Here is a 12,787-nt window from a genome sequence, read left to right on the forward strand (position 1 = left end):
ATAGATAGATAGATAGATAGATAGATAGATAGATAGATAGATAGATACGCAAGCAAGCAGATTAGTTAATCTTTGAAAGCCGCGACAAAAAAGCAGCTACTATGAAATAAAAAAAAGAAGAATGTGACAAGACAAAAAGCTCTAAAGGGGAAGGAAGGAGCAAAAGACAAAAATAAAATATATATGAAATGAAAGGAGAAGGACTACTTAAAAGGGAAAGAAACAGCAAGAGGTAGAGATGGAGAGAGGAAAAAAGTAATGGGACAGTGAATAAGAACAAAGTATATTGACAGATACACATGAAAATGTCACAATAAAAGTTATTACTTTGTGTGGTAAGAAAACAAAGGGTTGACAGTTTTAAGACTTTTTATAGATGTTTTAAATACCAATTTTTATATTTGGGCTTATAATAGTCAAGAGCTGTGTAATTCTTGAACAAAAATAAACTTGTTTAGGAAAAATCATTTAAAGACATACATATACACAATATATGTAAACAGATTAACAAGGAATTGTTCATATCCTTCACTCTATTTTTCAGTAACTTCCCCATCAATAAACAGACACATGGTGTCATTCCTATGCTTCAAGGCAACAGAGACTGCAGCATCCCCACTTACCATGCCAAACCGCTGCATGTCCATCCCATAGAGTTGCCACAGTTTTCCTCGCACCATCCCATAAATTATGAGAGTAGGCTTCTTTTAATACATTCTTCCTCTTATAGATGTGGAGGAAAATAATAGTAAGGTAGAGAAGAAAGATAGTAAAGTAAGGAAGTATCAAAAGTATCAGTGGGGTAAAAACCCATAAGAGATGGTTGGCAAAATTCAAATAGTCTTCCAGTTGCTCCACACCCAGCCACTCTTCGAGTACATGAATCATGCAAGTCAGGTAGGGCACAGAGTCCTGTCCGGCAGTACAGGTTTGGTTGGTGTCTATCATTTTCTTTAGATGAAAATCCCAAGTTCTGTCTCTTTCTTCATTGCCATACGTTTTAACTTCAATTCTAGAAGGGAGAAAATAATGCAGTTATTCTCTTCACAGCAACAAAGTTAAATATGTATACGTAAGTGCTATGAAGAGTCATCATTTTGGGGGAGTGGGAAGTCTCAAGACAGGGTTTCTCCATGTAGCCCTGGCTGTCCTGGAAGTGGACCAGGCTGGCCTTGAATTTACAAAAATCTGGCTCCTCAGCCTCCCTGAGTGCTGGGATTAAAGGCATGCATGAGCACTTCCTAGCTGGAGAGTCATCTGTAATACCAAAGATGAGTAGCTATTTTTTAACCCTTAACTGTGAGAATGAAAAGGTTTTTATCTACAAAATCATGAAAAGTGTTGGGTTTGGTTTTTGAAATAACTTCCAAACTGTGTTTAAGAGGGAAAACCTGATGTAGACTGAAATTGCAGCTCAAACTGGTATTCTAATTCATTTCTTCTGTGGATCATGCTGAGCATTTTACTCTTTAAACTAAGATCAACAGTGTACTTCACAAAGGAAAACATCAGTATCTGATTCAGCCAAGTAATCCAAAGCTTTAGGAAATCATGACATACGCATGGATTATTTTCCTTTATAGAGAAACGGGTTTACATAAGAGCTTGTCTGAATAAACTGTACTTTTATCTTACATTCATTAAAATTTCTATTAAAACATAAATGACTGAACACAGCTACAAAAAGACTGTACTCAGGGAGGCAGAAGCAAGTGGATCTCTGTGAGTTCAAGGTCAGCTTGGTCTACAAAGCAAGTCCAGGACAGCCAAAGCTACACAGAGAAACCCTGTCTCGAAAAAAACAAAAACAAATAGAAAAATTATATGAACTCACTCTCTAAAACACTTACCAGAAATGACAAAAATATCTTGTCTCTAGCTTCAATATATGTACTCTGGAAACACAGTAAACAAAAGAAATATATTATTAAACAAAAATTACTAGTACCTTATGTTTACATTTCCATGAAATAAATGGCAAGAAATAACCACAAATGTTGGACAAACAATGACAGCCCTAGGCGTATCTCAAGTCAGTTACATTCAGTACACCTTTGCACATTTTAAGACTGCTGCAGCATTCTATGAAGGCCCACCCATTAAACTGTTTTACTACAACTATAAAATATGTGCATCCATCAGGGTGGGTTGGTAGCCCTTGCGGTGTAGTTCGGTGGTAGAATGCTTGCCTACAATGTAAAGGGTGCTGGGTCCTATATCTAGCATTGCCAAGAAGAAAAAAAGATGAACTATATTTTATCCAATTAAACATTCTGAATTTTCATATTAAAATATATTTGCATCTATTTGAAGGGGGAAGTATAAATGTAGGATGTCTAAATGACCCTCACGTATTATTAATCTTCTAGTTTTGGAACAGAGCACACATTTTGAATAATAGACGATTTGGTCTGGTTTCCTTGTAACCAATAGCATTTATTTGGGAAAGTACTGAGCCTATTCTCTTTATAGAGGATAACACAGTATATGCTATGCTCCTCAACCTACATTTTATTATATCACTGCATGGTTGTTTTTCTCATCACTGCCATCAAATACTCGGCAAGAAAGCAGTTTACAGTAAGAAGGGTTTACTTTGGCTCATGGTTCAAAGGAATACAAAAATAACAGCAGGAAATTGTGGCACCATGAAACACTTGGTCCTGTAGCAACAGAGAGGAATCCAGTGATCACCATGCTTTCTGCTTTTCCTCTTTTCACTCAGTACCAAGGCCCAACTACTTGAAAATACCCTCTCAGACACAGCCAACAAGGGTGCTTAACTAATGTACCACGTATTTTGTAATCAAATCAAAATCAAAATTTGATAAAATCTAGAGTTGATAATAAAAATTAATCATTATACTAATCAATCCACAGTAGGAGTTGAATCATAATTTACCACTTCTTGATCATTTAGAATTCAATACAGCAAAATTTAGTGCCTTCAGAAACCAGCCTGGAAGTTTCTAAAGAAGCTAAATATACATTATTATATTACCCAAAAAAATCTACAAGGTATATACCCAAAAAGACTACAGATACACTATTCACACAAAACTTGTGCATTTGTGACAGAATTTTTTATAATAGCTGAAAAGTAGACAGATTCAGATGCCCATCAACTGATGAGTGGATACATGTGCATTAATATATCATATCCAAAATAAGCTAATCCAAATAGTTAGGAAAATTAGTGGTTGCCAGGACTGTGGAGAGTCAAGGAGATAATGAAATATCCTAGAATTAAAGAATAAGGATGCCTGAACCCACTAAGCTGCGGTGTAAAATGGTGCATGTTATGAATTGTATCTCAAAAGTTGTTTAAAAGTGTTTAAAGAATGCTAATAAATAAAAAATATATATAAACTTTTGTACAGGTTAAAAGAAATTGTCTAGGCCCAACAAACAGTTTGAAACTTTTGACTGTTATTATTTAAGGTAACTGACTACAATAATCTAGACTTCTCTACATTTTAATAGGTTTAGCATCTTATAACTTTATAGATTTCTGTACTATCTCCTCAGACAATTCTATTAACAAATAGAATAAGAGTATTCTTATCTATAAAGTGTACATTCTAGGACCCAGATATATACCTAAAACTAAGGACAGGACCAAGTTCTATACAGGTTAAGTAAGCACTGCCAACCCCAAAATCCAAACTATTCCAAAAATCAGAAAAACCTGAATGCCAAAAACTAAAAAATTCCACACTTAAATTCACAACCTCATATGATAAATCACAGTGAAAACTTCAGGTGCAATATATAACCTCCAGCTATGAACACAGTGTACATGAAAAGAAGAGACCTTAACAAAGAAAGGGAAAAATCTCTACAATAAAAGTTATAAAACAGGGATGAAAGAAACTTAAAAAACATAAAAAAACTGAAAGCATTCCATGTTCATGGTTTGAAGAAATTAATATTGTTAAGATATGCATACTAGTCAAAAAAATGGTTATTTTGATTCAAAGAAATACCAATAAAAATACCAAGACATTTCACAAAAATAGAAAAATGCATTCACAGACCTAGTACAAACCTCAATCTCATAAGGAAACACAAAAGACTTGAAATCACCAAAGCAACCCTGAGCACCGGGCATAATGCTGAAGTCATTACCGTATCTGCCTTCAATGTTGCTAAAGTAATTTTTTTTCTCGTTTCTATATCTTTCTTTTTTATAATTTTCATTTTTTATATTAATCAGAGGTTATTTACTTTGTATCCCAGCTCTAGCCCCCTCCCTCATTCCCTCCTAATCCCACCCTCCCTCCTTCATCTCCTCCCTGCCCCTTTCCAATTCCACTGATAGGGGAGGTCCTCCTCCCCTTCCATCTGACCCTAGCTTATCAGGTATCTTCACTAACTTTTATTTGCCTAATTTAATTGTTGTCTCAGAGGTTTATTTCCTGCTTGTTGTCTGCTAACCTAAGCCTAGTCCTGGAAGCTTCTCACTTCCCTACAATCTATTCTAGGCCTCGAATGTTTTCAGCCTCTGAGACTTACTGCTGAGTAAGTTCACCCTTTCTAACTCTTTCTGAACTCTGGCTGACTAGTTCAACACAACTCACTCCTCTCCAAGACGACTGACTGATTCAATCTGGCTTGTCTCAGCCTCTGACTAAATCGTTCTGCTTGCCCTCACACTAACTTTGGTAAAATATTCTAATCTTCTGGCTCCTTCTCATTCTCTAGCTTGTTCTGTCTTTACTTGCATCTACCTCGTTCTCTTTCTGCAACCTGTCTCTCTATTACTCTCCCAGGAAAGCTGGACCCCTCTTTCCCTCTGCATTGCTCTCTGAAGTCACCTCCCTTTCCTGTCTAGTGACAAACTTCTGTGACTGTCTGTGAGGATTTTTTTTTTTTTTTTTTTGGATAATGTTAACAGAGGTGGGAGGCTCCCCCCTAATTCTGCGTGGCATGATCCCATGCTCATACATTAATCTCAAAGATAAAGAATAGTGGGTTGGCACAGCTCCTCAGTGCAGGAAAGAAGGCTATAGACAGGGTGATTTAATGGGGCGAGGGGAGCTAAAATGAAGAGTTAACATTTAAAGCACAGTAGGAAAACTGTGGTTCACAAAAGGAGTACCCAAAAACAGCTCATAGAGGACATTCTGAATGTTCTCAACACAAAGAAATGGTATGCCTGAGGTAAAAGACATATCATTTCCTCTAACCTGATCACGAATACACACTATAAACATGCACTGAAATGCTGCCCTGTGCCCCAGAAATATGTACAATTATTAGCTGCCACTTACTTTTTAAAAACTTTTAAAATATTTTTATTACCTGACCCTGTGGGGAGGGTGCATGAGTGAGCATGTGCCACGGCTGTTCATGTGCAGGTGGAGGACAACTTTCATGAGTCAGTTCATGTTTTGTGGTAAGCACCTGTAACCAATAAGCCTTCTCCCCAACACCCAGGTGTCATTTAACAATGAAAAAAAAATTGTGATTTTAAGCTTCTTTCTCCAGCTTCTGATATGCATTACTTTTCAAATACGTTGTTTATTTTCAATATAAAAATGCTCTTCTATTTTTGGCTAAAATCTTGCACTCTTTTGATGACTACTATTCTACTGTACTATATTCAACATCTAGTCACTTCAATAAGGCTGCAATACACATCCATCCATCCAACTATCTATCTGTCTGTCTGTCTATCAACCTACCTACCTATCTAGAGACAGGGTCTCACTGTGTGGTCCTGACTTGCTTTGCAGACCAAGCTGCCTTGAACTCAGAGAGATCTGTCTGCATCTGCCTCCCAAGTCTGCGATTAAAGGTGTGTGCCATCATGCCCACCTATAATATACATCTAGCCTGGGGTATCTGCAACTACAATACTCTATCTTTCATAACTCCTAAATTCAATATATATTTGACCTCAAAATAAAGCCGCTTTATGAATTCGGGAATAAACATTTCCTTTGAAAATTAAAGTATTTCCATCGACTCACAAACGTGGCCCAAATACAAAAGAGCATTCTAAACATCTGGATTTCAGCTCAGTTCCTACATAGCCCATAAAAAGTACTAATGATATTCTAGCGTTAACAGAACAAACCAAGTCTTCATTGATGGAACAACCTTCAAGCATGAGCTTGATTTGTTTTTGAGGAAGCTGTTGCCCAGTCTCAAGCAGCACCTAGTACTGAATATAGCAATGCTGTAAGTATTCTATATCCAAATTTATGAATTACTATTTCTTATTAAATATTTTGTAGATTGAAAAAAGCCAGCGACAGCGGCAGCGCATCATCTACAAGGTCAGGACTGACTCGAATTTTACACAAATATAAAAGTTTGTAAGTGCTGTTTCCTTTGATCCTCTCCACAGCCTTATGGGGTAGTTACTGCTACAAGGCCCCTTTCTATAGACGATGGGATGCTGTTTAGAGAGGCCAAGTCACTTGCCAGGTCACGGATACTGAAAAGCATAAACCAGGATTCCAAGCCTGATCCGTCAGCACACCAACACTTCTAACCTGTACCAATGGCTTGGTCACTACAGTCTCACACTTCCCTCAGGCTCCTTCAGGCTCGCGGGACTGGGCCATCACCCGGCACGCGAGCAGCCTAGCTACACAAGAAAAGCTGTGGGCAGTTCCGGCAGTGGAGAGAGATGCGGGCGCTGAGAACCAGCGGGTGACAGTGGAGGCAACAACTGGGCTCCCGGAGCGGACAGCGCAGGGGCGGAGGCCCGGGAACCAGAACGCCTTTCCGCTCCCCGCCCCGCGACCCCGACACCGCGCACGCCACCGGCTGAAACAGCGCGGGGAGACCCAGGGGGGGCCCGACGCACCTGACGCGGAAGGCGCGGGAAACCGGGCTGCCCCCGCCGGCGTCGGCAGCTAGTCGGCGGCCGGGCTGCCGGGAGAGACGGACGCTCAGGTACAGCCGGCTTCCTTTAAGCACCTGTGAGGAAGGAGCCCGAGCCGTCTTGAAGGTAGCACCGCCGGTCGCCCCACCCCTTCCGGCAGCCAGCGTAGCCGCTTCCTGTGACGCTCCTGGCGGGCTCCGGGCTCGAGCTCCCCCAGGCGCGTTCCGCCGGTCCGCTCGCGCGGCCGGGTGTTTTCTGTTTCCTGCAGCCGTGCAGGGGCCCAGCCACCACGCTGGGACACGGGAGAGCGACCCCGGAGGACAGAATGTGTTGCGAGAAGTGGAACCACGTGGCCGAAATGCTGCTCTTCATTGAAGACCGCGAGGAGGAGTACAGGATCCTTTGCCTCTGCTCCCGGGCGTTTGTGGAGTAAGTCGCGATTTTTATCCTTGCTCGGGGAAAGTGGCTGTCGCCGAGGTCGAGTGGGACGTTCCTGAAAGCCAGGATGACCTGCTCCTAGGGCAGAGTGGTGTCTTAGGAAACTCGAGGCCCCTGAGGCGTGACGGAATGCTCTTCTACTGCTATTACTAAAAGGAAGATTAATTCTATTTTTGGTTTTTAAAATGTGGTACCTTTACTTGTGTTGTTTACGTAAACGAAGGGCCAGTCTCAAAAGTTGACTGACTCGGGTGAAGTGGCCCAGGCCGTAATCATACGCTTCAGAAGCAGAAGGATCACAAGTTCGAGACCAGCGTCCATCCACCAGTAAGCTAGAGGTGGAGGTGTGAAGTATAAACCAATGCATACAGCATAATGAGGTGACGATTGAAAATAGAGCTCTTTTCAAACGGTAAAATCGTTTCCCACAAAAATTGACGCAATTCTAATTATTTGAGATAAAAGAATTAACTCTTTGAGACAGTTTTAGAGACATCTCTGTTTAGAGAAAATGTTTCATGTTAAAAATTGCCTGAATCAAAAGAACCTTCTTGTAGTAAAACCATTGATAAGAAAATTAAAATTTAAGTTTGAAGGTATTTTTTTTTTTTCATTACATGCTTGGGGAAGATACTAGAAAACTCCTAAAAAATGTTAAATTTAATATAAAAATACTGTCTTTATAGTCAGGTATGCATTTAATTCAGTGAAGTTTTGTTTTGTGCTTCTATTAGATAGCCTGGTAGGCAATGGCATATAAGACAGAAACAGGCTGAACTAAATTTACTTTCTAAGCAAAGGAGATCAATATTTCACTAGGATAGCTGTTTGCAAAATTACTCAGATAACTGTGGATATGAGACAGAAATCTGAGGCACTTTGATATCAGTCTGGCAGGATAGATAGTGAAAGCCCTGAGGCCTTGGGCAGAGAAAGAAACTCTCCCTTTCAAAGTCTTCTTGGAGTCTCTTGTCAGCTGAGAGTCAAGAATACAATCTAGCATCCTTAACAAAATTTGCCTTGAAGGTGGCCTGAGTAAAGATAACATGTAGAAACAGATGGAATAAGAGCAATAGGGTGGGTATGGTAGTATGCTCCTTTAATCCCAGCACCAGGGAAGAGGCAGGCAGATCTCTTGCTTTTGAGGCTTGCCTGGTCTACAGAGTGAGTCTAGAATACACAGGGTTCTGTTAACATGAAAAACCCCTATCTTGAAAAGCCGGGGGGAAGAAAAGTTGAAGTAGGATGCTGAGATGGCTCAGACGTTTACCACCAGTACTGAGGACCTGAGTTCAATCCCCAGGACCCACATGGTAGAGAGAGAGAACCAACCCCAAAAACTTAAGACATGGTCTGACCAAAAGACTAAGTGACTCTGGCTGGCCTGAAACTGACTATGTAGATCAGGATGACCTCAAACTCATGGAGCTGTCTCTGCCTCCCAACACTAAGATTAAAAGTGTATACTACTACACCTTGCTATACGTAGTTTGGTTTGGTTTGGTTTTTTGAGCCAGGGTTTCTCTGTGTATCTTTGGCTGTCCTAGACTCACTTTGTAGACCAGGCTGGCTATGTTTTGTTTTTTAAGAGAATGCTGAAATAACAATTAGCCATGCTTAAGCATAAGCGTTTATGGTCTGACTAGTTCCCGTATATGAATCTGAAATTTTCTGGGAATGGCCCAGAAGCTGCTCTGTAATATAATATAAATTTCTTAGTGACCCCTTGAAGTAGAGCTTCAGAAGCCACCAGAAACATATGACTGATGTGTTCAAATGAAAAATGATCCCCAGAGATAGGCTCAGGTCTTTAAACACTTGGTCCCCGGTGGGTAGCACTGTCTGAGAAGCTGGCGCGCCCTTGCTACAGGAAGTAGGTCACTTGGGCAGATTTTAAGAGTTTATCATGTTGCCCATTTCTAGTTTGCATTCTCTCTGCTTCATGTTTCCAGTTGAAGATGTTTCCTGTTCCAGTTGCGTGCTGCCATATGTCCCCTGCCATTATGGACTCTCCCTCTGGAACCGTAAGCCAAAGTAAACTCTTCCATAAGTTGCTTTCCGCCATGGTGCTTTTATCACAGCAACAGAAAGTAATTAGAACAGAAATTGGTACCAGAAAATGAGCTGTTCGTACAAAAACCTGGCCATGTTGGGGTTTGTTTTGTGAAGACTTTGGAACTTTGGACTAGAGGTTGGATGCTATAAGCAGAGCTTATCAGGCCATTCTAGTAGTAACCTGGAAGACAGTAGTATTGAGAGTAAGACAGACTATTTCTCAAGAGAGAAATCAGGACCTGAATACTAACTTATCCATTCCTGTGATATATTTAGCAAAATCCAGCTGTTTTCTGCCCATGTCTTGAGAACTTACCTGAGGATTTGTTTCTTTTGCAGAGAAACTTTCAGGAGTACATGACATTGAGCCTCCTGTGATTGATTTCCCTTTTTGCGGGTCTACAATGAAAAAGAGCAGTGGAGCAAAAAGAAATAAAAAGTGTACAGTTTGGAGAGAAAAGAGCACTAGAAAGCTTATGCTACAGGCAGGGCATGTGCTGGAGGAGAGGCTATTACACTAGTGAGATTAGCAGTTAGGGACAGCCCTCTACCCTGTACCAGAGCAAAGAGAGGCGTGCCGGGGGCTACACCCAGCCAGCTCCAACTTGTGAAAAGAAAGGACTGAAGCTTTATGCTCCTAGAAAGCAAGTACACACAAAAACTGCTGCAGGTGTGATTTAAGGGACCCAAAATTTATCCCAACCTAGCAGCCAAAGCATTTTCTGTGTGGTCCTGGCTGTGCAGTCATGAAAGGTTCAAGAGTGAGGGGTCCTGGATTCTTCCTGAATGCTTCTAGAGAGCCTCTGAGGGAGGCCCGGCAACATGTTACACAGCTGGAGCCTCTGCATGAAGGCCCTAAAGTGCCATTGCCTGTAGTTGTAAAAGTGAATCCTGAATGGAGACCTCAAGATAATGAAGATGCAGAGTCATGAAATACCTGCCAAGGAGAGCTTAATTAAGTGTGTGAGAACAACCTGGGAGGGGTTTCTTCCTGGCAGTGAAGGTGGAGGGACTGAGCCACCAAAGCCCTTTGAAATTAAAGCTCCAGACATAGGACATAGAGCTGCAGAACTTGGTCTTGCTTTGGCCCAGCATTTCTTCACTGTGCCCCATTTTTCTTTTCTGTACCACTATATGTTGTAAGTATGTAATTTGGTTTTTAATTTTACAGGGGCTTACTGTCAAGAGAGTCGTTTTAAGTTTGAGAATTCTAAAAACTAAACTATAGTTTTACTTCATACTCTAAACTTTGGTTTCTGCTGAATGTGGATATTCATTCCATGTCATTCTAAAATTGGACCATGGCTTTAGGGACATCCAGGCTTCTACATCATCGTGTATGTTTTGACCCCTGCCTACTTCTCCAACTCTGTCTCCATTCTTAGTCATTTCCTTTGGTTTCATAGGCTTTCCTTTACTGCCTCTAGACTTTACCTAGAGTTCGGGTTAACTAGGAATGCTTTTTCCTATTCACACTTACCCTGTTTGTCTCTTTTAGACCTCTTTCCAAGGCCATCTCCAAAGAAACCTCTGTGTCCATAGAGAAAGGTTATGTCAGTCACAGTGGGGCAGAATGTGCAGAAACAGCTCCGAGCTGTCACCTGCAGCAGCTGGAGGACTTCTTAGAGACAGCTACTTAGTTGAAGACAGAATGTTAAACATTGCATCAGAAAAAAAACAATCTTAGGAAGCTGAGTTGCAGATTAAGAGATTTTTTTTTCTTTTTTTTTAACACAGAGGTAAACATGAATGTTGATAGAAAGAATGCATTTGAGAAAGAGACACACCTGTCTTGGGCTTCTCAAAAGTGTCCTGCTTGTGTCTTTCACATTAGCTGTATTAGTTTTACTTTATTGTTGCTGTGACAAAACAACATGACCAAAAGCAACTTCTGTGAGAGTTTATTTTGGCTTATGTTTCCAGAGGAAGGGTCCGTGTCAAGGGAAACATGGCAGCAAGAAGCTGAAAGAATGCAGACTAGAAGTGGGCAAGGCTGAGAACTTTAAGATCCTGCCCCCAGTAATATACTTCCTCCAACAAGACTGCACCACATTCCTAAACAGTGCCATCAACTGGACCAAGTTTTAAATACCTGAGCCTGTAGGGGACATTTATCATTCGAACCACCATTTTGTGGTTCGTATAATCTCAAGGCTCTGTGTATGCATGTAGATTCATATACTCATGTATGCGTGAGGAGGACAGAGGAGAATGCCTAATGCTTTCTTTTGTCTCTCTTGGCCTTAGTCCTTTCAGACAGGTTTGCCACTGAAACCCTCAGCTTTCTATTTAGGCTAGACCGACTGGCCAGTGAGCTCCTAAGATCTGTCTCTTGAAATTACAGGCATGCACAGTAAGGGTTTTTACCTCTGAAATGAATCTCTTCATCTCTCTGCCCACCCTAACTTTGACAACAGGATTGTGGTGATTTGAATGAGAATTGCCCCATAGACTTGTATGTATGAATTCAGTTAGTGGAACTGATTGGGAAGCATTAGGAGGTGTGTTCCTGGAGATGTGCTTTGAGGTTTCAAAAGCCCACATTAGGCCCAGTCAGTCTGTCTGCACATCCCACATCCCATCTCCTTCCTGCTGCCTGCTACCTGAGAATCAGGATGTAAAGCTCTCTAGCACCATTCTCATCTGCTTCTTGCACCATTCTCTAGCACCATTCTCATCATGGTACTAAGCAAGCCCCCAATTAAATGCTTTGTTTTACGGGAGTTGCCTTTGTCATGGTCTCTTCAAAGCAAAGAATAGTAACTAAAAGAAAGTGAACCTAGAACTTAACAATTCTACTATAAAGAGTTCAAAAAATTTAACACAACCCAATTAGTAGAAGGACATGTAAAATGAACAGACTCTTCTTAAAAGAGTAAATTCAGATTGTCAATAAATACATGAAAATATGTTCATCACCGTTAGCTATCAAGGGAAATCTAAAATCCAAACCACATAGAGATTCCATCTCACCCTAGAATGATTGTCCCTAAAAAGACAAACAGTCCTAGCAAATATTTGTTAGGATTGAGTAAAAAAAGCCTTATGGGACTATTGGGTGGAATCATCCATTATGAAAATAAGTATGAAGGATCCTCAAAGAAACTAAAAATAGAACTACCCAATAATTGAGCTAGACCACTTCTGCGAATAGACCTAAGGCATCTTAGGAGTCTTAAGGAGTCTTAAGTCCACATACTAAGGAGATTCCTACTCATAGTGTATATTGTAGGTAGCACAAGTCACAGTAACCAAGTACGGACTCAATCTAGGTATCCGTTAACAGATGAGTGGATAAATAAACTGGTGTGTCTATACAGTGGTATTTTGTTAATCTGTAAAGAACAATGAAATTGTCATTTGAAATAAACTGGATAATCATCTTAAGCAGAGGAAGTTAAACTAGAAAGATATAACAAATTTTCTCTCATGTCATTTTCTCTCTAGATTTCATAT

General features: G+C 40.5%; 2 protein-coding genes across 6 annotated transcripts in view; one reads left to right on the top strand and one right to left on the bottom strand.

The window, feature by feature from the left end:
- The window catches only part of Tmem68 (transmembrane protein 68), a 23,616-nt gene extending 16,674 nt beyond the window's left edge, over positions 1–6,942 (bottom strand). For 2 of the 3 annotated variants that reach the window (XM_055603493.1, XM_055603490.1), the window contains exons 1-3: positions 6,821–6,942; positions 1,851–1,895; positions 624–1,012 (exon numbers count right to left, since the gene is read on the bottom strand). In XM_055603493.1, the coding sequence (XP_055459468.1) occupies positions 624–948 (325 nt within the window). In that variant the 5' untranslated portion in view covers positions 949–1,012; positions 1,851–1,895; positions 6,821–6,942. Of the gene's footprint in view, positions 1–623; positions 1,013–1,850; positions 1,896–6,503; positions 6,525–6,820 lie in introns of those variants that run through there. The other variant, XM_055603492.1, reaches the window with a different exon arrangement.
- Positions 6,943–7,038: 96 nt separating this feature from the next.
- Positions 7,039–12,787, top strand: part of Tgs1 (trimethylguanosine synthase 1) — a 36,329-nt gene continuing 30,580 nt past the window's right edge. Inside the window, exons 1-2 of one of the 3 annotated variants that reach the window (XM_055603363.1) lie at positions 7,198–7,267; positions 9,229–9,310. Coding sequence is in view for 1 of the 3 variants with exons in the window: in XM_055603361.1 (XP_055459336.1) it covers positions 7,164–7,267 (104 nt within the window). In the remaining 2 variants the exon portion in view is untranslated. Of the gene's footprint in view, positions 7,268–9,228; positions 9,311–12,787 lie in introns of those variants that run through there. The other 2 variants (XM_055603361.1, XM_055603364.1) reach the window with 2 other exon arrangements.

This window comes from Psammomys obesus, unplaced genomic scaffold (assembly GCF_907164565.1).
Source record: "Psammomys obesus unplaced genomic scaffold, mPsaObe1.curated_primary_1811, whole genome shotgun sequence".
Classification (NCBI taxonomy): domain Eukaryota; kingdom Metazoa; phylum Chordata; class Mammalia; order Rodentia; family Muridae; genus Psammomys; species Psammomys obesus.